This window comes from Moschus berezovskii, chromosome 17, assembly GCF_049115385.1.
Source record: "Moschus berezovskii isolate FMDL1 chromosome 17, NW_MosBer_1.0, whole genome shotgun sequence".
Lineage (NCBI taxonomy): Eukaryota > Metazoa > Chordata > Mammalia > Artiodactyla > Moschidae > Moschus > Moschus berezovskii.
This window is the reverse complement of record NC_142476.1, coordinates 22,819,979-22,846,549: the sequence shown is the minus strand read 5'-3', so window position 1 is coordinate 22,846,549 and position 26,571 is coordinate 22,819,979. Positions and strand designations below refer to the sequence as shown.

Genomic DNA, 26,571 nt, shown 5'->3' with positions numbered 1-26,571 from the left:
ATTGGAGGAAAATGTGGAAGCAAAGGAGCTGGTGGTGGTGGAGGAGGTAATATGGATGGTGAAGAGGGTGGTGGAGGTGATGAAGGGGTGGTGATGATGACGAGGAGAATGAAAATATTATAATAACCACAACGAACATGTGTTTAGCATTTACTGTTTGCCAACACGGGGGCTTCCCTGGTGACTCAGCAGTAAAGAGTCTGCCTGCAATGCAGGAGACTTGGGTTCAATCCTTGGGTTGGTCAGATCCCTGGGAAGAGAGCATGGCAACCCACTCCAGCATTCTTACCTGGAGAATCTCATGGAGAGAGGAGCCTGGTGGGCTACAGTTCATGGGGTCCCAAAAAGTCTGACACAACTGAAGCAACTGAGCACTCATACGTGCCCCACCACTATTTCAAGAGCCTTACAACTCGTAGCCTTTATGGTGACCTCATGAGAGAGGTCCTGCTAGTGTGTGCGTGCTTGCTAAGTCACTTCAGTCACATCTGACTCTCTATGACCCCACAGAGGGCATGGCGACCCATTCTAGTATTCCTGCGTGGAGAACCCCTATTAGAACCCGCCTCTAACAAAGAGAAACTGAGGCACAGGGAGATGAACTCTTAGCTCCTGTGTGACTCTGCCTCTCTTGTCAAAGCCTTTGATGGGTACGAGGTGAAAACAGTCTTATTCTATCCTCATATGCAGGGCCCAACACAGAGCAAGGCTCATTGTGCAGTATGTTAATTGTCTGTGTTAGGTGGGCTCTGTTGTATACCATGTCAGTCACTTTGGAATAGAGTTTAGACACAGACACACTAGTTGCCATCAGAAGCTTATGATCTAGGCTCTGTATTTTGACTAATAGTTGGAGGATTCACATGCTGTTTTCTCTTTCCTTATTACCAGGGACTTGTCCCTTTTAAATCTGTGGGGGGTGTTACTTAACTCGTTGCGGAGAAGCTCAGCAAAATAGGATGGCATGTGTGGTATCGTAGCTACACAAAATTTGGAAATAGCTGAAATGCCTTTTGAAAGTAAAGGAAGAGAAGACATATGACTGAGTTTTTATTACTGTTTTCAATGCTTGCTGAGTCCTTGGTAATTTCATGGGTGTGGTTGTTTCCCTGGACTAAGGGCTCCCAGAGCAGGGGGACGTGTGCCAAGGCCGCAATGGCACATGGACTCCATGGTGCTTCTGCCCCAGCTGGTCCAGGAGGATGGAAGTGACAGAAGGGAGGGCACACCAGGGCACCGGTGACCCATTGTTTTCATTCTTTTCCATTGGAGATCCTCAAAGAATTTACACATAGGCAATCTCATTTAACACTCAAGATATTGTTAGTTAAAGGCTATCATTCCAAACATGACTGGTGTCCAGAGATTGTGCTTTGACATTTTAAAGGTTTACACATAAATTATCTCACATGGTTATACCCAAGGTTCTGCGAGATAGCAGGATGGGCACAGGTGTTCTTATTTCACTGAGACACTGAGTAGCCTTTATCGAGAGCGCTTGTGTGCCAGACACTGTGCTAAAGGCTTTACATGCACTTCTTCATTTGATCCTGTGAGCTGGGTGTGGTTTATCATCCCGCGTTATTGCCGAGGACCCATCACTGACTTGGTCAAGGCTACATGGCGTTAAAGGAAAGCATCGGGATCCTGATATCACAGAAGAAGAAATAAAGACCCATAACTGGCTTAAATCCTACCATTGGGCCATGGTGGCCTTGAGAGGAACCGATTGGGTTTAACTCCAGCCTCTTTGTTTTCTCTAACAGACTGGTCTGTATTTAAAATATCACACCAGTGGTGTGGGACAACCAGCTTCTCCAGTTGTAGGCATGGTCTTTGACGGGGATAACCTAGAGGGGGTTGTCTTCAGCTTCCTCCCGTACCTGTACAAGGGGCCGCAAGTAAATACATATATTGTATGTACTATCTATTTAATAGTAAATAGAATGTATTTACTATTTCTCATTCCGTGTATTTACTTGGAATGAGAAATGACTTAAGGGAAGCTCCCCCCACCACCACCATCTCAGAATCTTTTCTTTTCTTGCAGAAGGTGGAAGTACCAATGATGCTGAGGCTCCTCAGGGAGCAAAGAATGTTTATGATCCAGACCATCGCTCAGTACAAGTTTGTCTACCAGGTCCTCATCCAGTTTCTCCAAAACTCCAGACTCATTTAACCCCCGCATCCCTGACGTCAGTTCCCAGAAGAGGGACCCAGCTCCATCTCACGAATGGGGAAACACCTCCAGACAACATCTGTTTCCCAACAGGGTGCAGATGGCCGGAGCAGGCAGGCCATGGACTCCCTGAAGGCGGGAGCCAAGATCACTCACAAACATCATGTACTATTTTATATGAGATAATTTATTTTTTCTTCCTTTGGGATAACTTTTGTGAATCATCCTATGGCAGTTTTCACAATAATATAGTCCTTTTCATTTGAAGCACATTTTGACTGATCTGCAGTGTAAATAGGGCTGTACGGAGGGAGGGTTGCCTGGTGCCTCCTTTGCGGGCAGAGGCAGAAGGGAACACATCTCTAGTGAAGTTGCAGCCAGATTTATGACCAACCCTGAAATTCATCAGCCTAATTGCGCATATCCAAATCAAAGATGGCAAGAAAATGAGTGCATCCTAGAATATAAAGGGCTAAGGCCGTATTTCTGAAGGGGAAAAACAACACTATTCTGTTATATTGGGGGTTCCTGTGGCTTGATGGGGGCTTTCCAGGCAGCTTTAGTCATAAAGAACCCACCTGCCAATGCAGGAGATAGAAGAGACACACGGGTTTGATCCCTGGGTGGGGAAGATCCCCTGGAGGAGGGAATGACAACCCACTCCAGTATTCTCGCCTAGGAGAATCCCATGGACAGAGGAGCCTGGCAGGCTACAGTCCATGGGGTCACAAAGAGTCAGACATGCTGAGTGACCAAACTACAACAGCATTGGTTCACTGGTCACCGTCCTGAACTTCATAGGTTAGTACACAATAAAGCATGTTCCAGGTACTTTCCCTCTTGCTGACTTTGGGGAATTCTTCTGTCACCTGGCTTTTCTTGGTACAACTTTTCAGTTGTGGCTTTGTTCTTAAAATTGACCTTTGTGGGTATTCCATGATGTATGCCTCCACTGCTAGCTTCCCCCCCCCACCGCCTCCTGAACTGTAAATACATGGAAAGAATGGCATCCAACCCACCAGAAGGAGTGTGCCTTTGTGATTTCTAGTCACCACACAACAATAGACTGGTGTGGAAGCTGATTCCCGATGGGCTTCTTCGGAGTATAAATCAACTTGGTTTCATACCTGGCCAGACTCAGTTTCACACCTGAGTCTGTATTTGGCCTCAGAGTATCTGGTGAGGGAGGGTCTCTTCCCTTCTCCCCCAAGGACTGAAGAATCAGTCAGGAGTGGAGCTTCTACTGAGCCCCCGAGGGTCTGGGATTTTGCTGAATGATCTGAAAAAGGCAAACCACTAGGATGATATGTATTTTCAGTGGATCGGAGCTCATAACTCTCACGAGGAGATGCTCAGAACATGGATCATCCGCAGGCAGAGAGGTACTTGTTTCCTTTTCCTTAGAGACTTTCCATCCTTGGGATTCTCTGCCAGTAGGGATGTTTTAACGGTTGGTCTGCAGTTACTGGCTTATTGTGTGATGAACCACATCGGCATTCCTCCTTCCTCTCTCAGCCCCCTGCGTGGGCACTGTTGATGTCTCATGGGGGCAGCCAGTAGATGTGCAGTCTCTTTGAGCCCATCACCCTTGGACCTCCTTTCAGCTCACCCTCTGTTGCCACCTGGGGCCAAGGGAATATTCATGAATGCACAAAATGTAGAGAAGAAGTAGGTTTGGTATCCAACGTCCTAGCCAGAGTCTATATTGAAACCCAAAGGAAAACATTTAAAAGTGATTCCCCGTATTTTGTTTTTTTAAAAAAAAAATGCTTTTGGTCCTTGAGCCCATTTTGCATTCCTTTTCGCATCTCCAGTAAATGCCAACCTGTCTCCCGTTAAATTAGCAGCAGCCATTTAAAGTCCTTTCAGTGGCATCTGCATCATAATTGCCCAGAGATGCTTTATATCTGGGAAGCAAGCCAAGGAATAAACCTTGAAGCAAAGTGTATTAAATTAGTTATCTAGTTAGAGCTTTTGGAATGAGTTCCTGACGACATATCAAGTCTGAAGCTGGAGCTGCCGGGGTCTGTTGCTGCAGTGGGGAGAAAATAAAAAATGGAGGGGGGAAAAAAAGATACTATGTCACCACAAGGCCGTCCAACATTTTCAGGCCTCTGGGTTTGCAGTTTTTCTGGTTGAAATGTCTTGTTTCTTTGTCTCATTTGGATGTGTTGACCCAGGGTTCATCCTTGTTTACTGTGGTCCGTGGACCAGGGGGAGCTGAGTTGATGTCTTCATCCTTGAGCTGGACTGAGGCTGCCAGCCAAGCCAGACCATGTCCTGCTGTGATTTATTGGAATCCTTAGGCTCTAAGGAGACACCGCCTTTTGGCTGTATTTATCTTTAGACCCATCTCTTTCCCTGGATGGGAAGCAGATAAGGATTTGGTGGCTTTAGGTAGGGATGCCAATTGCTGGTCCCTTTATAGGCAAGGAATTGGGTTCCTCCCCTCAGCTGGAGAGAACAGTAAGGTCAGGGACATCTCCTGAGTGAGTGGACTGTTTTGAGTAATAAACATCTCAGGAACTCACTCATCTCCTGAGTGAGTGGACTGTTTTGAGTAATAAACTTTGGAGAACTTTACTTCTGCATTTGTGGGCCTAGATTGAGAAGCACAACTTTTTCTGACTATCGTGAGTCTTTGCCTCCAAGTCCCTTGGTCCTCTGGCACCTTCCTCCTTCGGCCTGGATAGAGGCTCCTTGTGGGCTCTGCCTGGTGGGGTCCTGTGGGACTTGTCCATTGGCTGCCAAGGCCACATTTAACCTTTATGCTGCCTACACTCGGCTTTTTCTATAAACACTGGTGGCTACAGTGGCTGCAGCACTCTGATCCAGCTGCTGACCTTTCTTATCTTTTTCCAGGTTGACTCCTATGAAATTTCCAGTATTTGGACCATTTTTTTAAATTTACAGTGACAGAAAATTCACTCGGATCAACCTAATATGTACAGTTGTTTCTTCCCCTTGACTAGTGTGGACCCCAGTGCGCCATATGTCTTTCTCAAGAGCTAATGAACACAAACGCGTGTACGTTGGGTTCTTTCTGTGAACCGGTGGCCTTGCTGCAGCGACCCTTGCCCCACCTGGTGAGTGGGCTGTCTCCCAGGGCTTGCAGCCACACTTTGCAGAGATGTCAGCACACTTTGGATTCCCATACAGGGCTGGTCATCAGGCACATGTCTGGGGGTTTTCAGCCGCTGTTCTTTGTTGATGTATAGTCCGTATTAGCTGGCCTCAGCCCAGTTGTTATGGAACATAATCTGTGGGCCCAAAGTTGTCCAGAGTGACAAAGCAAAATGTGCTTTCAAATCTCTTCCCCTCTTCTAGTTGTGTATATGATGGAGAAAGTGGGTAGTTATTGACTTTTTGGGGGGGAGAGGAATCTGTCAGTCAGTTGAGGTCAAGGGGTGGGCAAGCACAGGGACCTTCTAATATGTTTGCCTGGAGCTTAGATTCAACGAATGGGGATTGAGTCACAGGCCTATCAGTGTTAATCTACCCTTCATTCCTCCTTCATGTTGGGAATAACTGTCAGCATCCTAGAGTAAGAAACTTCCAGAAGCACCAAATGATTCCTGTTGGGCTGTTAAGGTGGCTCTTTGTGGGAATTCAGTTTCCTCATGTTTTACCAAAGATTCTTCTGCAACTGTGTTTTGTTTTATGGCCTATGGATTTTATCAGGCATTTATCATGCTCTTATTTAGTCATTTCTTTTTGTGAGCAAAGTAACAATTCATCTAGCACTACTTTCCAGTGGAGAAATTTGGGGTTTTCATGGAGACTGCACAAAATTTCCATTGGTCTAGAACTTTACGGGTAACAAACTAGTTGGCCAGCTGAAACAGTCCTAGTTGGCCCTACAGGGTGGAAATCTCTGGGACGTTAAGATTATGTTTGACACTTGTGAGCTCTGAGCAAGGTAGCAGAGTGGTCCTTCTCTTTGCCTCAGCTTCTGAGACATTTTGGGGGCAGAAGACCTTACTGTTGAAAGGAACAGCAGCATTCCTGGGAGAAACGGGCAGCTGTATTCAGTCAAATTCCGCCAACTCATATGTATTACCCTGAAAATCGCTGTTCTTCATAGGGTGCCGAGAAACTCGATGACCTGCTTGCCCAATACTCAGCCTTTATCCGGCCTGCTCTGAGCTTTTTTAATTTCCATTAGGAACTCAGATGGGTAGGTGTTTTTACCAGCTCACTACTTATTTTTTCCTGCTTATTATAGCTGCATCTTCTTTCTCAAGGCTTGAAGTTCTCTATTAAGATGTCCATGAGGCCGGCACTGAATACCTGGCATCCACTCGCTGTCACACGGCTGCATAATTTATCGCTGTTTGGTGCTGTTAGAGGGAGGATGTGCATCAGTCCCCATTGCTCAGCTACGGTCGGCCTTCCCATTTTAAAAATAAATTCAGGGACACTTTAAGACAGGAGGGCGTAAGCTGACGGGCAAGCCTGACTATGATGAGCATCTGTCTAGAAAGTCTCTGTTCCCTCTGCCATGCTTTGGGCCTTCAAGACCATTCTTTCCCCCCAAAACACCAGGAGCTTGCCCAGAGAAGAGTTTTAAATGGGGGGAGGAAGAGGAAGGCTTTTTAGATAAGCTTTGGAGTTGCTAACGTTCTTGACTCAAAGAATTTTTTGAACTCAGGGGTGTCTCCTATTCCGTCCTTCTCTGCGAGGTCAGAGAGACGGAAATGAGGCTCCACTCCTAGGCAAGACCTCGCTGCAATGGGAAGATCGGTTCCACCCTTGCTGGTCGTTTTAAACTGTGTCCTCGCTGTTGTGGGAGAGCTTGACAAACATTCTGGATTCTGATGCCTGCCTCGATCTACTGCTCAGGAAGACCCCTTCCCTTGCTTGCTAGTGGCCCTCCCTTTGCTGGCAGCCTTTTCAGCAGAATGTTTTGCTCATCCACACGGCTCCAGAGTTAGCCATCGCAGCTCCTGGGAGTCTTGAATGTGTCTCTCCTGGGGGGCCCCGGGTGGCTGCAGAGTGGAGCATCCCCCGCAGCATGCCATGTTCGTAATCAGGGCATGAGAACCAGGAAGATGTCAATACATAATGGCGGTTCCCTGTCTCACTTGAGAGCACAGGTGGGAATACTTTCTGATGTCACCCTCTCCCGCATGCACTTAGGATGGTGCCGACCTTTCCTTTTCTCATTTGCTTTTATGGAACAGCTCTCAACAGCAACACCTTTTCCTTCCTTACCCTCCTAGTGCAACCCTTACAAAACAGTTGAATCTAGTCATAGGGACTCACTCTTTAAAATCTCTCCAAATTATGAAATTAGGAAATCTAATTCTTATCTTAACATGCTTCTATAGTTTCAAAAAGTAGAATCTGGCATTTGTGTGGTTTCAAGGAATAGAATCTGGCAAATGGAAGTAACCAGAATGAAAATAGCCAGGTGCTGTCAGCAACCAGGAAGTTGACCTTCCACCTTCTTTTCCCCTTGGTGATCGACACTGTCGTTCAGGACTAGAAGGGATGAAAGAAAAGCTGGGTCCGATGATGAGTCCTGTTTGAACAAAGATTGCAGCAGTCTCTCAGGCTTATTTTGAGGTGACCTTCTATGGATCCCCAGTGGCTGCCTTTGGCATAGTGACATGTTGTGGTCAGATCGTCTCCAGCCCCTTCCTGCAGACCGTGTTCCTTTCATCGTGGCCTCTACACAGCCTGGCCGGTGAAACGGGTGAAGCTCTGGGCTCTTTGTGGACTTTTTACAAGCTGCAAAGCTGTCTAGGGAGGGGCAGGAATGCTATTCATCCAGTCTGTGATGGGACCTTTCTTCCCAACCTCCTCCTCAGGGGAAACACAGAGGCCACCTTACCTGACAGAGGTCTTGGGGGCAAACCTGAAAACATTGGATTGGGGTCTTTTTGTGCCTTGGGTGTTTTGCTAACAGCTCAGGAATCCTGCTCCGAGTTGAGCTCGACTGGCTCTCAGAGGAGAGGTGCCTGGTATTCTCAGCATTTCTCAGGGGCCGCCCACCTCCCTGAACTGCAGTGTTAGCTAATAAATACCTGCAGCTTGGAACTGAGAGCTGTAATTCAGAGCCATTTTCTACCCCCAACGTGAACATTGTAAAATGTTACTGAACTTTTCTTGCCAGTTTGGAATCTTTAAAATCTATGAAACTTATCCTTTTAAAAGTAAGGTTACTCTTCATCAGAGATGATTTCCTGTATATGTCCTTTGTTCCTTCAATAGTCAGCTGACTTGCTTGAGGGTATATATGTAAATGGGATAAAAAGGGTTTACATATGCAGATGACTATTAAATGTGTAACCTTATATAACCTGTGTTACATCAAGTAACATGCTAATCTATTTTGTTTCACTGGACTACAGTTGTGCTACTTAAGTCAGTATTTTGAAGTTTTCCTTGATCTCTGTCTTTAATATGTTGTCAATTGTTGTATCATTCAAGCCAGTTGACATTTAATAGGTCTCATTTCGGATGTACAGACAAGTCCCTGATGTAGAAACCGGTTTGTTCTTAAGGCTCTTGAGTCAGTCCACGGAAACCTTCTGATATCCAACACAACTGAACTGCAGGGCTGTCAGCCGTAGGGCTGGCAGGCTGGCATGGACTGACCTGGACCTTTAACCACCTATCGAGTTATTGCTGTGAGACAAGCATTCCAGAGTGGGGACTTGGGATCCTGAGAACATGCTTTCCCCAAGGTGTCCACTTGCTCCCTTGCAAGATGGAAGTCCAGTCTCATTACAACAAGCTAGTTGTAAGGAGAGGGGGAGGGGGAGACATTTAGAGGACATTCCCTGAGTTGGGGAGTGATTAATATTCACATGTCAACTTTACTTTCATAGACTCTCTCTCGATAATATTAAAGCCTTAAATAAATCTATGCATGCTATTCTATGTGCTTTTTTATATCAGTAAATAAGCTTATGCTTGCCAGTTTTATACGCAGTTATGAAGTGTATGAAACTGACTTTTGACAGTATTTTTGCACTGTTTCTTATCTGTTTTTATAAAGTCTTTAGATATTGGTCCTGGTTGTGTATTGTTTTATGTTCTCACTGCCCTTGTCATTGCTGTAAAATGTTTCATATGTGCCTTTACAAATGTGAGATCTTTATTCTAACCTTTTTTGTAAAAGATATCTATTGACTTCCAAATGCAATAAACTTTTTTTTTTTTTTTTCAGAGAAAACAGTTGAATCTTTTCTGTACTCTGTATGTTTTGCCTTAGTTGAAAGCATCTACTTACTTTCAGGATTATTTTCATAGGCAAATGTGCCTGGGAAAAACCTGCTTTTTAACTTCTTTAAAGCCCATTTATTTCTACCCACTTTTCATTCCTGTATAACACGCTGAAGAATTAGTTTGAAATTTCCCAAAGTCATCATTGTTAGAACAAAACGTGAAAGGGGTAATTGCTAGGTAAATGCAGTATGAAGAACCTAGAAATGGGGCTTTCTCACTGCTAGTGACAACCCTTATTAAATGCCAAGAACGTGCTGTCCCCACCCCACTGTCATTTATTCAGATCCCAAGCTGTCGATCAAGAAAAGATGGGCAGAGGCTGCTATAGAAAACCCAAATTCTTGTTTCTGTCTTTCAAGTTTATTAACAGCATGACTCATCTCTTTAAAAATGGCTTCCCAGGTGGCGCAGTGGTAAATAATCTGTCTGCCGATGCAGGAGACACAAGAGACGTGGATTCGATCCCTGGATCGGGAGGATCCCCTGGAGGAAGGCATGGCTACCCACTCCAGTATTCTTGCCTGGAGAATCCCATGGACAGAGGAGCCTGGTGAGCTGCAGTCCAGTGGGTCAGGTCACAAAGAGTCAGACACGACTGAGCAGGGCAGAGCACAGCCCCAGCCCATATTTTCAGCCAACCAATCAACTGCTATAGACTCTCACAGGGAGCCCCTGGTGATGAGGGTGGACACTTTTCATGTCTCTCTGATGAGTAACAGGGCTCTATAACCACTTCAGCGACTGACCCACTTTTCAACCCTATCACTGTACAAGAAGTCATTCGCCCACAGAGGCGTCCCGGCTTGTTTCACATCATGAAGATGGAAGGCACCGTACGCCACCCGGGGGCACAGGAGATGCAAGCAAACTTCACTAAACACACGGGTCATTCTACGTAGAAGCTGACCGTGGCAACAAGACAATGATAACGTCTTTAAAAGAAAAACGACATGTTTGAAAAGAAAAGCTGATGAGAGATCCTCAGAGCCTCAGCTCCCCTCCTCTCACGAACACCCCCAAAATCACAACTGTCTGCAGCACCACCGATGAACAAGCTGGAACCCACCAGCAAAGAGCTTCTCCAACTACAGACATGAGACAAGGATCCACTCCGAGAAGGGGCAGCAGAGGCGGACTCGGGACATAGTCAAGTCCCACACTCCCTGGGTCCCGGGGTGACCCACGAACTGGAAAATAACTCTATTGCAGTGGTTCTCCCACAGGAGTGAGGGGTCTGAGCCCCCCGATCAGTCTCTCCCGCCTGGGGGTCCTGCACTAGGAAGATAAACCCCCAGAGCACTTGGCTTTGAAGGCCCATGGGGCTTAATTTCAGCAGCCCCACACAGGACTGGGGGAAATGGAGACTTCACTCTTAAAGGGTGCATGCAAAACCTCTTGCATTTCGGGACCCAGCAAAAAGCAGCAATTTGATAGGAGCCTGGGTGAAACCTACCTGCAGGTCTTGAGAGGCAGGGATGGCCGTGGCTTATCCTGCGGATGTGGACACTGGCGGTAGCCATACTGAGGGCGTTCTACCACGCAGACATTGGGGCCATCGTGGGATCCTCCCTCCAGCTCATTTGTACCAAATCTGGGCCCCACCCAACAGCCTGTAGGGGCCAGCGCTGGGCTGCCCCGGGCCAATCAGCTAACTGGGGAGTGACACAGCCTCATTCATTAGCACACAGGCTGCAGAGAAGCTCCCTGAGCCCACAGCCACCTCTCGACATACCTTTACACTGGGCCTTGCCCACCAGGGGTCCAGCACCCACCTCATCCACCAGTGGACATGCCCCAGCCCTGCTCTAGACCAGTCTTACTCACCAGGGGGCAGATACCACACCAAAGAAAACCATAATCTTGCAGTGGAATGAGTCCATCCAAAAGAGTCCAGTCCCTACCCTGGAATCAGCCAGTTCCTGGCACTGCCCACCAGCAGGGCAACACAAGCTCTGAGACACCCCAGACCCCACACCCAACTGTGTCAGTAACCGGTCTCCAGTAACCAGACCCAGGAACTGGGTCTCCCCCAGCCCTGACAGCAATCCGAAAACAGCTCTGGGATCTCCGAGCCCCGTAATCAAACTCCAGGACCCAGCTCTGCCTACCAGTAGGCCAGCAGTAAATCCAGGACCTGGCATCACCCACCAGTGGGCAGGCAACAGCCCTGGCATCTTCTGGGCCCTGACTCTGCCCACCAGTGAGCCAGCACCAGCCCAAGGCCCCGAAGGGTTCTGCATTCAGCTGCCTCAAGACCAGGCCCCCTAACCAGCAGCATCCATACAAGGCAGGGATGACAACCAACCAGACTAGGGGCCAAACTTACCAGACCACCCACATAGCCCCCCAGAAGAAGGATACATGCAGCCCTCTTAGAGGGAACTCATAGAGCATACAGCTTGGGCAACAAGAGGGAGTGTTCTGCTGGGAAACAGAGGACATCTCCTACAGAGGGCCACTTCTCCAAGGTCGAGAAATGTAAGCTACCATACACATAAAATACAAACAGCAATTCAGACAAAATAAGGTGGCACAGGAAGATGTTCCAGGCGAAGGAACCAGACGAAGAAGCCAGAAGAACTAAGTGAAGTGGAGCTAGGCAATCTACCAGAGAAAGTGTTCAGAGTGATGACTGTAAAGAACTCGGGACAAGAATGCATGCCCAGAGCGAGAAGTTACAAGTTTTTAACAAAAAATTAGAGAACAAAGAAAACCAGAGATGAAGAATATAATAACTGAAATGAAAACTACACTAGCTGTTCAGTCACTAAGTCTTGTCTGACTCTTTGTGACCCCATGGACTACAGCACGCCAGGCTTCCCTGTCCTTCACAATCTCCCAGAGTTTGCTCAGACTCATGATGTCCGTTGCATCAATGATGCCATCCAATCATCTCATCTGCTGTTGTCCTCCTCTCTTCCTGCCCTGAATCTTTCCCTGCATCAGGGTCTTTTCCAATGAGTCGTCTCTTTGTAGCAGGTGGCAAAAGTATTGGCGCTTCAGCTTCAGCATTAGTCTTTCCAATGAATATTCAGGGTTGATTTCCTGTGCGATTGACTGGTTTGATCTCCCTGCTGTCCAAGGGACTTTCAAGAGTCTTCTCCAGCATCGCAGTTCAAAAGCATCAATTTTTCAGTGCTCAGCCTTCTTTATGGTCCAACTTTCACATCTGTACATGACTACTGGAAAAAACCATAGCTTTGACTAGATGGACCTTTGACCATCTAGTGATGTCTCTGATGTTCCCCCAGCCAACAAAGGGGGCTTCCTTCGTTACTCAGATGGTAGAGAATCTGCCTGAAATGTGGGAGACGTGGGCTCAATCTCTTGGTCGGGAAGATCCCCTGGTGGAGGGAATGGCAACCCATTCCAGTATTCTTGCCTGGAGAATTTCACAAAGGAGCCTGGTGGGCTACAGTCCACGGGGTGGCAAAGAATTGAACATGACTGAGTGACTTTCACTTTAACCCAACAGAGGAAAACACAAACTCCAAATACTATTATCTTTTTTATTCTCTTTCATCATTCATGTTTGTTTAGAACATTACAGTAGTTGTGAAGGGAAAAATAACTAAATTTTTAAACACAATCTGTCCAAAGTATAATATACGAAACCATGCCATAATCTCGGGGGGGGAAGCATTCAAAAATGAATTTGATATTTTAGGTCAAAGATTAAGATCAATGTCCAAGTAAGCCGTGTGTAAGGTTAAAGTGCAAGTCATGTTTTCATTCAGTGAGTTTAGAGAAATGCTGGCGTGAGGCGAATGATTTGAAATAGTCAAATCCTTGAAGGTTTCTGCACTAGGATTTAAATAAAAACTAAAATGTCGGCATAGTTTCAGTGGCTCTCGATTTCCTGTTTGATCTCAGAAATGTATGGATGGTCTTTGCCATGAGCTACTTCCATGATGGCAATGGCCTAGGAGAGAGAGGAACAGGGTTTGAGATTTTGAAGCCAGCCCCCCGTCCCTCCCCTAGGCTAACTTTAATTCAGGCTCGACTTCTCTGCTTGAAGGTGCAGGATACAAAGTGGCTTTCAGAGCCTGTGTTCTCCTCCAGTCTGGCTTATTTAAAAAAAAAAAAAAAAGGAAAAAGACAAGATTGTCTCATATCTAACTAGTCACACAGTCTCTACTGTTGAGGAAAACATTCTTCAGTAGCTGAAAAAATGATAGAGAAATGATTTAGGGACAAACCTTTCTGGTTTTCGTTTGCATCACTAATGCATATGCTTACGTCTTTTTATGTATTCTTTAAAAACCTAAAAATAGGCACGAGCTTCATATGAGGAATCCAGAGAGAATATATTTAATAAGGTTTCTTTCGAATGAGAGAGTGTGTGGTGGCTCCATCCTTCCTAAACGTGTGACCTTGGGCAATTTACTTAACTACCCTGTGCAAGTTTCCTCATCTGTAATAACAAAACAGGAGCAATACCTCCCTCTCAGAGTTGTTGATACACATCAAGTGTTTAGAACAGTGTCTGGCATATAGGAATTATATATCTGATGTAATCCATAATAATTTATCTTGCTCTTCTGTGTTCAAAAGTGTTATTCACAGATAGAAAAACTTAAATTATTCCCATTCCCTCAAACAGGGAATTTTTGATGGCTTCTGACTGTTGACTGGCCTTCCTTTCTGTTACTATTCTCTTCCTAGATCTCAAACCAAAAGAAGTGCAAGCCTTCAGGAATCACCTGATTTAAATGTCTCTCCTCACCCCCTGCGTTCATGTCAGGACTTGTATTCCTTCCTCAGATCCACTCTATCCTTCAGGGATCTGCAATTAGTTTACTTACTCTGCAACTGAGACCTAACTGATTAATGTTCTTCCAACCTCACTGAGGCAATAAACGTCATCTTAGAAAAACCAATTCCGTGGTTCAAAAACAGAATATTTGATCTTTAATTCCCACGTCCAGGCTCGGTCAGCCCTGGCACTTCCTTCTACCATGTGGGACCGTATTCCATCTTCCTGTAGAGTGTACTGGGGAGGTCTGGGGAATCTGGAGGGTTTGGCATCCAGGCCTAGTCCACGACCCTGACTTTTACAAATGGTGTTTCTCTTAGTGGTACAAAGAGACTGTCCCAAAGGTTATAGTTGATCAACTTTTGGCTTCTCCATAAATAACAACTGTCCCAAAGATTGTATTTCATCAGCTACTGACATCCATAGAAAGAACAATGAGAAGCGATACTCAGGAAGGTGACTGTGCTTCTGTAAGGTAAGGCACACGGCCTGGCGCCCTCACCCACTGGGCACAGGGCAGCTGGCAAACACCGCGTCCAGGGCCTTGGTTCTCCCTGTGTGTTAGTCCCAGCGTGAGTGGGTGGACTTGAAGTGTTCAACTCGGAAGGACCCCAGTTTGAATGAGAACCTCACCATGTACCCTCAACAAATCACTTAACCTGCTTGAATCTGAATTTATTCACTGGGAAAGCCCATCTCATTTTTTTTTGAGAATTAAAAGGACCACATGAAGGTCCTGACATGTAACCGTACTGGATAAACACTGTCAGTGATTATTAAGTTCATTTTAAAAACTGCAAAAGCATTAATTCTCACACTGAGGGCCTATCCAGGCCCAAATGCCTTGACTTCACCACAATTGGGCATCATGAATCTATAAACCCTGAAGAGCAGAATTTTGGAGAATTCCTTCACTACAGTCTTCTGACCTGTTCTTGGCCTTTTTTTTTTTTCCCGTTTATCTGTTACAGTGGACCAGAAAAGACATTTTAATAATGCTGGCCTCTTAGCATGGTCATGTTTAGCACTTCCATGGCTTCCCAGGGGACAGGGGCAGTACCCCCTTCTCCACACTTGTGAGCCTGTAGCCACAATGTGGACGTACCTTTCTCAACAGGAAGGTCAGGATTCAAGCTTGTCAAAGGCACAATTACTTCCTCCCCTGCCGCTTGCAAACCCACCATTGCCCACTCCTATGGCTGGAGGGTGGCCCAGGGCTGGTCATTCTCCGCGGCTCTATCAGTCACCCGCGTCCCGCAGGAGAGGAAGCGCCACTGGGCAGCCCAGCCTTGCATTACACACGCACCTTCTTCAGGGCTCTCTGCCCAGCAGCTTTGTTCTCCAGGCCCATGTACAGTCTTCCTAGTTTCAGCCACATGGAGGCCACGTTGAGGGAGTACAGAGGGTAGTGCTTACTGGAAAAAGAGAAGACAAGGGGCCACCGTGTAACAGCTTCACAGGGTCTACGAGCCAGACACAGTGAGCCTGTGGCTGCCCAGCTGATGGCTGCACTGTCCACAGCAACCAGGCTCCTCCAGAATCCTGGCAGGTGCTGCGTGGAAGACATGGATGGTTCAACCCTGCCTACTCACTGTGGATGCACTGCCTGTTATGCAGTTTGTGTGCTTCTGAAAAACCACATAGAATCTACAGGGAGATCCTCCATAAAGACACGAATAAACACAAAGTTCAATCCTAGCCTCAGATTTTTGTTTTAGGTGCACCTGCTGCAGGGCATTGGGAAAAATGTCTTTTAAAATAAATTCCTGGGACTTCCTTGATGGTCCAGTGGTTAGGAACCTGCCTTCCAACACATGGGACGCAGGTTTGATCCCTGGTCGGGGAAGTAACATCCCACATGTCTTGGGGCAGCTAAGCTTGTGTGTCTCAACTATAGAACCGGCATGCCACAACTAGAGAAAGCTTGCGCACCGCAGTGAAGACCCCGCACAGCAAAAAAAAAAAAAAGGTAAATTCCCTCTTTATGAATATGCCCTCACGTTAAAAAAGACAGTATCCTTAAAGATACACACACACCACTGAATCAAGACCGCAGCTTTCTGTCACACTCTATGATGTCATTTGGTTTAGCAAAATTATAAGCTCTCTCAAGTCATACTTCCTACTTCTTTTCTCCATTGCCCAAGAGAGGGCTTTGTATACAGGAGGTCTTCCCTTTCTGGTTTCAACTGAAGGCTGACTGATGGGGCCTGCCTAGGAAAGAGCCATCTCCCTATGAACAGAGCCCAGGAGGCTTTTGGGGGTAGGGAGTTGTGAGCTGGAGGTGTTTATTTACAGGCTGGTCTGTTCTACCTGCTGTGTCCTCAAAGTCCATAGACACATTCAAGCTGTATTTCCAGGCATGGGGAATCCCTGGGGATCCCCACAGTATCAAATTCTTCCCTGGTAGCTCAGCTGGTAAAGAATCTGCCTGCAATGCAGGAGACCCTGGTTAGATTCCTGGATTGGGAAGGTGCCCTAGAGAAGGGATAGGCTACCCAGTCCAGTATTCTTGGGCTTCCCTGGTGGCTCAGTTGGTAAAGAATCTGCCTGCAATGCGGGAGACCTGGCTTTGATCCCTAGATTGGGAAGACCCCCTGGAGAAGGGAATGGCAACCCACTCCAGTATTCTTGCCTAGAGAATCCCAAGGACAGAGGAGCCTGGTGGGCTGCAGTCCATGGGGTCACAAAGAGTCAGACACGACTGAGCCACTAAGCATGGCACAGTGACTCAGGGAAGGCAGGGCTGGGCCTCCCCAGAGGGGCTCCCTAAGCCAATGGAGGGCGGAGCATGGCAAGGCCTGCTGGGAGAGCAACCACAAGGCCAAGATTCATGCAAGTTCTCTCTCCCCCTACAGATCTCATGGGGGAAAGTGTGCATGGCCTTCCGAGATTATCCCCACAGGATCAAATTCTGTTTCCAGGAGCAGATTTTAGGAGCTGGCTGCCCCGTGGGCTCCCCCTGCTGGCTTATCATGGCACTGTGGGGTAAGTGGAGGGCCGAGTGGGCAGTGGAGATTCAGATTAGACACAGAGTTACAGCCCTGATCTTAGAACTTGAGGGAGTACTGAGAGCTAAGCAAAAGCAAAGGGGTGCCTCTGACACACAGAGATTTCAGGTGCGATGCCAAGAGACTTGAAGCCGCTTGGTCTTGAAGAGACTCTGTGAAGTTTAACATAAATGTGTTTAACAGGCACCCCAGTGATCTGATCTAGGTCAGCCTGGCCCTGAAGCAGCTAGTCAGAGCCGCCTCCTGTCACTTACTTTAAGGGTTACTAACCCTCTCGACAGGAAACCTTCCCACGATTAACATTCATTACTACTACAGGTTAAAATCCAACTTACTTTAATCAAATCTACGGGAGAATATTAAATAACTGCAACCAGCAGTCCCAGAGTTTCCTCATTTGCAAACAGTGAGTGAGTGAAAGTCGCTCAGTTGTGTCTGACTCTTTGCGACCCCATGGACTGTACAGCCTGCCAGGCTCCTCTGTCCTTGGGATTCTCTAGGCAACAATACTGGAGTGGGTTGCCATTCCCTCCTCCAGGGGATCTCCCAACCTACAGGTCGAACCCAATTCTCCTGCATTGCAGGTGGATTCTTTACCTTCTGAGCCACCAGAGAAGCTGATGCAAACTGAGGCTGCACTTTAAAAAAAGCAAATGAAGGAGAGGGAAAAAAAGCGTTTCTGAGACCACCACTAACCAATTACTCGCTGCCATTTAACTGAAAAGGCACAGCAAGGAAAAGAAACCGACTGGTGGCTTTTTAACCCTGGTCTGAATTAACTCCAATGAACAGAGCATCCGGGACGGGTCCTCGGAGGGGTCCTGCCCCAGCCCTCCCCGCACCCGCTGTCACCTCAACCTGCCTCGCTGGGTGTCTCTTCCGGGTGGTGGAGGGCACAGGCTGGGCCCAGGGGAAGCACCCAGAGCCTGCCCCTGCAGATGTCCTGGAGAGGAGAGAAAGCTGCTCCAGGCCCGCTCCAGCATGGCAGTGTGAAGACTCGGGCGCGTTCCAGGCCGCCCCATGCTACCCCGAGCTGCGCTGAGGGAGAGCCGGGGCAGTCACCTGTAGGGCTGGATGATCCTCTGTCCGTAGCGCAGCGCTCCCTCCCAGTCCTGCGTGTACAAGCAGACGCCCATGGCCTGATACATCATGTGCAGCATGTACACATTACTGTCCTCGAACACGCTGCTCATCTTCTCCTGGCTGAGCTCGCAGATCTCCAGCAGCTCACTAGGGGGTGCTGTGGAGTCAAGGAACCGACAGGCCTGGCGGTGCGCGAGGAGGCTCCCCAAGGGCGGGCAGCAGCAGAAATGGGGCAGGGAGTTACTATTTTGTCCACTCCACCCCCAGCTACACCCTCTGAAAAAGTAAATTACAGAAAGCCAAGCAAGTGAAAGGACTCATATATTTTTCAGGAACGGAAAAAAAAAAAAAAAAAAACTAGGAAAAACGGAAGACCTCAGCTGTTAAACACAACTAAAGAATTTTAGCCACAGGGAACACAGCCTTCCTTCAGCTGTGAACAATGTTGATTAGAATAAAAAAATCTTCAACCTTCTGGCTAAATCTAAATCCTCACCCAAGCTGGGAACTTTTGCTAAAGCTCTTAAGGAAGCGTTCTCCAACACGGGAAAGTTCTTTCTTACGCTCAGGAAAAAAAAAAAAAAAAAAGTGCCTTTCTTTAATTTCCTTTCACTGGTTTTCATTCTTCAGTACAAATCTATCCCAAGAAAACGCTATAATATGGTGGTGAAAAATATGGATTGTGCCTGCAAACCTGGGGCAAAACCCTGCCCTGCTGAACAGCGTGCCCTGGGCAAATGACCTGCTACCTATAAGCCTGTTTCCACCTGTTACACAGCAAAACCCTCAGGAAGATGCCTTGGCCAAAGGAAGATACCCAATCAGTGAGGGTCTTCAAGGAACTGTTCTCCACTTCTAGAAAATAAAAGCCTTCCACCGGGATGAGCTCCTGAGCAAACTAGTCCAACAAAGAGAAATAAGACAAAGGCAACATTGTGAAACTTTGACGTAACTGACTACAGGTCGTGGATGGCCAGTAAGTCCTCACCCTGGCCATCCTTGATAGGAAACGTCCTGCCTTCAATACTCAGAGACCAACCCGTCTCCTGCTTCTAACGCCCAGCTCGCCAACGTCCCCTGTAAGACAGGGAAGGTTGCAAAGGATATATTTGTAGTGCTTGGCTCGCCGGAACTCCTCAATGACATTGCGCGCATATCTGACCATGTCACGGATGGTTTCTGCCTTCGGGGGGTCGTTGAGCTTCCGGATTTCCACCTTGGCCTTATCCTGAGGGAAATGGCCACAGGTTACTTCCCATGGAAACCATACGGATGGGTAAATCGCTCAAACAGCACATTTTCCCACAGAGAGGTACAGGCTTGTCCCTTCTAAGGTTACGAAAGAATGAAAGGGAATCAGGCAGCAGGTCTCAGGAAAGGTCAATATTCATTACCTGCTCACAGAAAGAAAACTATTCATTTCTGAGGTGCTCCCTGCCTCGATGTTTGCTGTGGGCAAATATGTCTGTTCACACATCTATGAAGTCAAGGGAATAGAATAAGGAGGGAAGGCACTGACAAGATAACCTGGGCGATGTCCAAGAAAATTCTGTGGAGTCTGGTGGAGGTGGGAAAGCTGGAGAATGCCGTCCGCCTCCTTATGGGTGGACCTCTCTACCCATCTTTCTCCCTTCCCTCTCTTTGGAGCATCCATTTCTCTCAAAGAAATAGCAATTTGGCAAATCCTTCTCTTAGTTGTACAATGTGATGGAAATGTCTTCATCAGCTCTGAGAATCAAGTTGGAACAGAGAACTGGTCTGACTGGATCCCCCCGGGCTATGCTAGTAAAACAGGTTTAAAGGCTCAGAAATACAACAGGAGGAGACGCCCGGCTCAGGCAGGGGCGCTCGCTGGGCAGAAAGGTCCTGAGAGAGAGTCGAGTCAGCATCTGTGCTGGGAGAAGGTGCTGACCTTGTCTTTGGTGGTGCATTCCTGGCATTCACAGGTGAAGAAATAAGAATCTCTTAACCGGTCATTCCTATCTTCTGTTGGGTACAGGAGGTCAATGTAGCTGGTAAAAATCTAAGGTGAAAAAGTGAAAGCATTAGTTGCTCAGTCATGTCCGGACTCTTTGCGACCCCAAGGACTGCCACCTACCAGGCTCTGCTGTCCATGGAATTCTCCAGGCAAGAACACTGGAGTAGGTTGCCATTTCCTTCTCCAGGACCCAGGGATTGAATCCCGGTCTCCTGCATTGCAGGCAGATTCTTTACCATCTGAGACACCAGAGAAGCCCAATAAAAACCTAAGGGGATCTGAAAGTTGGTTTGCCACAGGCCAGCTCACGCCGTGTCCTCCCTGTTTGGCTCTGCAAACACTCCTGATGGTGACTGTGAGGAGGGCCACAGCTCAGCATACGGTCTTCACCCTCACACACTGAACTCCTTAAACTGGCACCTCTAGTGTCATCCTCCTCCTCTTACAAAGGGTCCCTAAAGTGGTAAGTTGGAGGGTTCAGAGCAGCCCTGCCTCCTTCCTCTGCAGAGAGCGAGCTGGGCTCTGGCCCAGTAGTGGATGCCCTTGTCTTGGGTACAGAAGCAAAGGCCACCATCGGCAAAGAGTCTGCTCGGCCTTGGGATGGGTCCTGCGCTGTCTGCTCTTGGCCTTTGTTAGGCATCTTTTATCTCACAACTTGGGATGGCTCACACGCACTGCTGGGTGGGTGGTGGGGAAGCATGAACGCACATATGCGGACACATACACACACAAACACACAGACACACATTTCCCTTTATCCTGCCATCAGCTGGAGATGGAGCAGGAAGTCAGATCAGCAGGCTGGGACAGGTCAGTGCAGGAGGGCGCAGCTCCGAGGCCACCAGCCCACTGCGGCCTTACCCAGCTGGGCTGAAAAACCTGGAAAAGTCATACCTTTGGGCTCATCAAGTCCTCCTGTCCTTGTTTTTTCCTAACACTCTCTATAACTGAGACCTGGAGCATATGGAGGAGGCCGGCATTTAACTGCACATTATCGACTCACTGGGACGGCATTGGCGGCTCGTCCCACACCATCAGGCAGACGTCTGACCGAACAGATGGGTGTCCCAGAGCCGTCACTGTGCCAGTCACCTCGGGCGCTGGCAGGCAGGCCGGGGCAGGGGGCCCGCACAGGCTGGGTGCTCGCAGGTGCCCCGAGCTCTCCCCAGCCCAGAAGGCAGAAACAGAGACCCCGTGGCTCATCGGACACCCCAGCAAATGGCTTCCTCCCCTTTGAAGGGCAGGTCACTGCCAAAGCAGCAACTTCCCCCCAAAAGGCGGAGGGTGAATTTCTGATGGGTGACAGCAGGAGGGCAAAACCACAGGAAGGAGGTCTGTCCTGCCCAGTGGCCAGAGCCCACCTCAGCGCTTCGAAATGACTGATGGGCATGGGGTGTAACAGACAGAAGGGCCCAGAAGAGGGCGACAGAGGCCGCTCAGTGTCACCGCTCGTGGTCCAGACAGTCAGGGCAGGTGACAACGAGCTCCAGGCAGCCCACGAGCCGGGGGCCTGGGGACTTAGGTTCTGGCTGACGGGCGTTGGCTGTTTTAGCAAGATGCGCTGGGGCAGCCTCCACAAGACATTCAGAAATTGAGACACCCTGATCCCCAACAGGGTGCCCCTGCAGGACTCATTTCCCACAGGACGGCAAGTCTGATCTGTACATGGGACCTGGGGTCCCAGTTCAGCTGTGGCTTATTGAACACCACCCAGAGAAAGGGAGGCTCTGATCATTTTGCCACACTAATCACCATATTGAAAAGATTCTAAATATCCAGACATATAGCTTAAAAAAACAGCGGTAGTGTTAGTCGCTGAGTCACGTCCATCTCTTTGTGGCCCCATGGACTGTAGACCAGTCAGGCTCCTCGGTCCATGGAGTGGGTAGCCACTGCCTTCTCCAGGGGATCTTCCCAACCCAGATTATTTAAAATGAAATGTATTTAAAGTGATTGCCTAAAAAATTCAAGTGTCTTGCTATGGACATCAGGATTTAAGAACGTATAGCATACATCTCAGAAAAGGCAAAGGCATCCCACTCCAGTACGCTTGCCTGGAAAATCCCATGGACGGAGGAGACCGGTAGGCTGCAGTCCATGGGGTTGCGAAGAGTCGGACATGACTGAGCGACTTCACCTTCACTTCTGTGCATTGGAGAAGGAAATGGCAACCCACTCCAGTGTTCGTGCCTGGAGAATCCCAGGGACGGCAGAGCCTGGTGGGCTGCCGTCTATGGGGTTGCACAGAGTTGGACACAACTGAAGTGACTTGGCGGCAGCAGCAGCATACATCTGGCAAGGGCTGGTCAGCGTTCTCAAGGGGGGACACCTGACGCGGTGGTCGTGGAACCACACGGCACAGGACAGGAGAAGGGAATCGCTGAGCAGGCTCGCCCCCTACCCCGAGGCTGGGGAGGGGAGCTCGTGGTGGCCCTGGCCACAGACTTCCTCTCCCCACCCCATCAGTGTGTACCTCTGGCCATCTGAATTCCATCCCCAGAAAGGGAAGCGTCCCAAGGGCAGATGCGCAGGGGGTGTGATGTGGTGCAGCATGTGTCATCTGAGCTGTAACTCATTAGCTACTGCTGGGTTGCTTGGCTCTTTGGGGGGAAGAAAAACAGCCAAAATTCACGAATCAAAAGTAAACTCCATTATTTGGAAATGGGAACTCACAGCCTCTAAGATTTCATCATGGTTATTTTGGCAGTCTCGTTTCTCTATAAATCTCTGTAAATCTTTGTGAGGAACTTTATTCGAATTTAATCTTGCTTTTTTTTTTTTTCTTGGCCACAGCTTCCCAGGTGGCGCTAGTGGTAAAGAACCGACCTGCCAATGCAGGAGATGTAAGAGATATCTGGGTTCAATCCCTGGGTGGGGAAGATCCCTTGGAGAAGAGCATGGCAACCAACTCCGGTATTCTTGGCAGAGAATGCCATGGACAGAGGAGCCTGGCGGGCTACAGTCCACGGAATCGCAAAGAGTCAGACAAAGCTGAGCGACGAACACTCACAGATGGACATGGTGAGCACCCAGTGGGAGCGGAAAGTGTGGACTCCACGCCACAGGTCTGATCGTGAACCCTGGAGGACCCGAGGGCGGCACCCACCACCACAGCCACCCTCAGCCACACACTCACCTCCTCTCCCGGGTGGATTTCCTGCACAGCTCTGACTTCTGCCAGGGTCCCCTTGTAGGTCACAATGACATTGGGGCAACAACTGTGGTTCATCAGTGCAACACTGTCAATCAGAAGAGAAAACCCAACATTCGCAGGAAGGCATATGGACTGTTCAGCTAAACTCCTTTGCCACTTACTTGCTAAGTTATGGAAACTGCATCTTTGCAGGACATTAAAAAAAAAAAACCCAAAAAACTAAGAACTGGCCATCAGAGTCTAAGAGGTTGTTCTGCCTGCATTTATAACAAGATCTAACATCTTAAATTGGAACAATACTGAAAAGTGAAATCTGCAATGCAAAACAGTGATATCTAAACCAAAAATGAAGCAAAAAAAAAAAAATACCATATAATAAAGAGTGACAAAACAAATGCCTTCCTGTTAGATGCAGGACTCAAAACTCAACACCCTCAGTAAACCGCTCCTTCACTGGACACTGTGCAAGACAAACGGGCTGTCATTGCCAAGCAGGTTTTATATCAGAGGATGACTTCTAACATGCTGTCTTCAGATGTTGAGAAATCGCCACCATGGGAGATGCCAACTTCCTGAGTGAGGGTGTGGGATCCCCCGAGAGACCCGGAGGGGCCTGTCTGACTCTCTGCAACCTCCATCTCCTCATCCGGAAAATTGGGCCATTGGTCGCTCCTGCTGCTTGCGGGCCACTTTACAAGGGACGGTGGGGACAGGCAGTCGCCTACGTGAGGCTTTGAGCTTTCTGGTTATATCAAGGTCAAAGTTCTGAGAACAGAAATTTCTAAACTACAGGGGAAGAGTGCTTGATCTCTGAAAACGCTGCCTTTGAAATCACAATGTTGATATGATTCTCAGCAAAAGGAATTTTTCCCCCCCAATTAAAACTGGAAACTGGGACTCAGAGGGGCACTCAGATCCACGCGCACAGGGGCTCTGGTGGCCGGGGTCACCTGCCTGAACCCTCTTTGCTCCGGGATTATAAAAAAAAACAAGAGGTTGGAAATGGTGGTGCAGAGGAACCACCCCAGGTTGCTGTATCTGGGGAAGCCACTGCTACAAGTCTCGGTAGAGGGTGCGGCTGGCCTGGGGCCGGACATGCAGGAGTTTCCTGTCTTGTCTGCGGGAAGGGTCATCTCCACCCTCCTTCCTGGCCCACCTGGCTCCCTGGCAAGTCATGCACAGGGAATCAGGCCTGAGGAAATAAACAAATGCACCAGACATTGCTCTCAACACTGTGCTGTTGTTCCAGTCGCTCAGTCGTGTCCGACTCTGTGACCCCATGGGCTGCAGCCTACCAGGCTCCTCTGCCCATGGGATTTCCCAGGCAAGAATAATGGAGTGGGTTGCATTTCCTTTTCCAGGGGATCTTTCTGACCCAGGGATCAAACTCCTGCATTGGCAGGTGGATTCTTTACCTCTGAGCCACCAGGGAAGAAGTATTAAGCAACCGAGCTCAAAATAGACCACTGGCTATCTTTCTCATGAAGGCAGGGGAGCTGCCCGAAGGTAGAAGACCTGACCTAACTCATGTTCTGGGTGCCGTGTTCTCGTGGCAGCTGGTGGGGTGAAGCCTCACACACCACCACGCTGAGGCTGGCTTTCACTCTTTCAGATACAAGACCAGACATTCTAGGGCTCATTTCAGGGCTGAAGTAGTCAACGCAAGCCGTCTAAAGAGGTCTAGTCACCTTTCTCTGTTCTCCTTCCTTTTCTCAAGGGCAAAAGTCCTAAAGAAACTATCCTGAAACTATTTCTTCCCTCACTGTAGGAATTCTAAATGCAGACAACTTTGGCCATAGAAACAGTAACATGGCAGGAATACACTGTTTCTTGGGTTCAAGAAAGCCTGTGTAGCTTCTCAAGAAACACGCGCCTAACAGAGTTTTCTCTTTTGGACCCATATGGTGCATGGAGCTGGGCAGTGACAGATGTGTAGGCTTCATGTGCCATCCATGGCCAATGCACGGGTGTTAAGGGGTTCCTGAAACTGCTCCAACCTAGAGGCAGAGGCACCTGTAGTTTACATTAAGCGACATCATTCTAGACCAAACTAATCTCCAGTGTGGATGGACTCAGATAGGGGGTGCTGGAAGCTCTCCTTTGCTCCATCTGCGAAGCCAGGGCTTGATGTTTGGGGCTGATGTATATTAGGAGACTACCCTGTCCATTAAACCGATAACGGCAAAGCCATGCTGGCAGAGCTATAACGTTAAAGTCAGAGCGATAACGATCTCCACTGGTCAACAGACTGGCCTTTCTTGAATTACTTGTACATTCCTGAAGTTAAGAAAAATCCTGTAGGTCTTTGAAGTTTATCCCTAGTTCACTACTTTAGCATACTGTCCCTCCGAAATGTGCTGTTTCTATACTGGTATATTCCAAAAAAGGACAGATAGGGAAGAAGCTTATATAGCCTCTATGTACCTCTACAGTCAATTCCTGGCAATTAATGTTTTCCTTTGAGTCAAAGAAACCCAAAGATTTCCAGAACCACAGCTATGCAAAAAAGCAAATTTCTCAGCAGGGCCTGGGTTGTTTCTTCTATGCTCTCTCTGAAATAGTCTTTAATAACAGCTCTCTACCTAGCAGGACTTAACAAGCAACTGTTCTCTTAACTACTACCTTCAGATCCTTAAATGCAGGGGAAATATTTTGAAATCTGGCAGAATTAAAAAGGGGATTTAATTCACTCCGAGTTTCATGTCTGCCACATGCAGCTAGGGAGGTTATTGAAAATTAAAAAAAAAAAAAATCAGGGTTAAATAAGTAAAAAGGAAAGAGATGAAGTCACGCTCGGCCTACTCAGGAAATATTGCTGATCCCAAATGAGAAAGCTCTTCATCTTCGATCGTGAAGCCGTTACAGTTAACCTGCAGTGAGAAAGGGGAGAGAAAGGGAAAAAAATAAGCCAAAGCTTCTTTCTGGATAGAACTCACCTCTCTAGCTGGGAAGATGTTTGGTTTGGTGACTGGAACACCTTGCTTTTGAACAAGGTATCCTACGTTCAGACACTACTTACTGATCGGTCTCACGTGTAAGCAGATACAGGCTGAACTGTCAAGTCTGAAGCATCTAGGCCAGCCCACCTGCCCATGTGGCTGAAGGTCACAAAGCACCACTAAGGCTCCAAGGACTCAGGTCTGCAGACCTGCATGGAGTCAGGACATCTGCACT

The 26,571-nt window shown here is 48.0% G+C and overlaps 2 protein-coding genes across 3 annotated transcripts in view; one reads left to right on the top strand and one right to left on the bottom strand.

Moving 5' to 3' along the window:
* Positions 1–23,151, top strand: part of PTPN14 (protein tyrosine phosphatase non-receptor type 14) — a 205,035-nt gene extending 181,884 nt beyond the window's left edge. The window contains exon 19 of one of the 2 annotated variants that reach the window (XM_055419075.2): positions 23,037–23,151. In XM_055419075.2, the coding sequence (XP_055275050.2) occupies positions 23,037–23,054 (18 nt within the window). In that variant the 3' untranslated portion in view covers positions 23,055–23,151. Of the gene's footprint in view, positions 1–2,050; positions 9,370–23,036 lie in introns of those variants that run through there. The other variant, XM_055419073.2, reaches the window with a different exon arrangement.
* SMYD2 (SET and MYND domain containing 2) overlaps positions 12,905–26,571 on the bottom strand; it is a 53,166-nt gene continuing 39,499 nt past the window's right edge. Inside the window, exons 6-12 of the mRNA XM_055419076.2 lie at positions 26,200–26,267; positions 23,380–23,482; positions 20,178–20,288; positions 19,373–19,493; positions 18,245–18,419; positions 15,478–15,586; positions 12,905–13,337 (exon numbers count right to left, since the gene is read on the bottom strand). Coding sequence (XP_055275051.2) covers positions 13,257–13,337; positions 15,478–15,586; positions 18,245–18,419; positions 19,373–19,493; positions 20,178–20,288; positions 23,380–23,482; positions 26,200–26,267 — 768 coding nt within the window. The 3' untranslated portion in view covers positions 12,905–13,256. The remainder of the gene's footprint in view (positions 13,338–15,477; positions 15,587–18,244; positions 18,420–19,372; positions 19,494–20,177; positions 20,289–23,379; positions 23,483–26,199; positions 26,268–26,571) is intronic.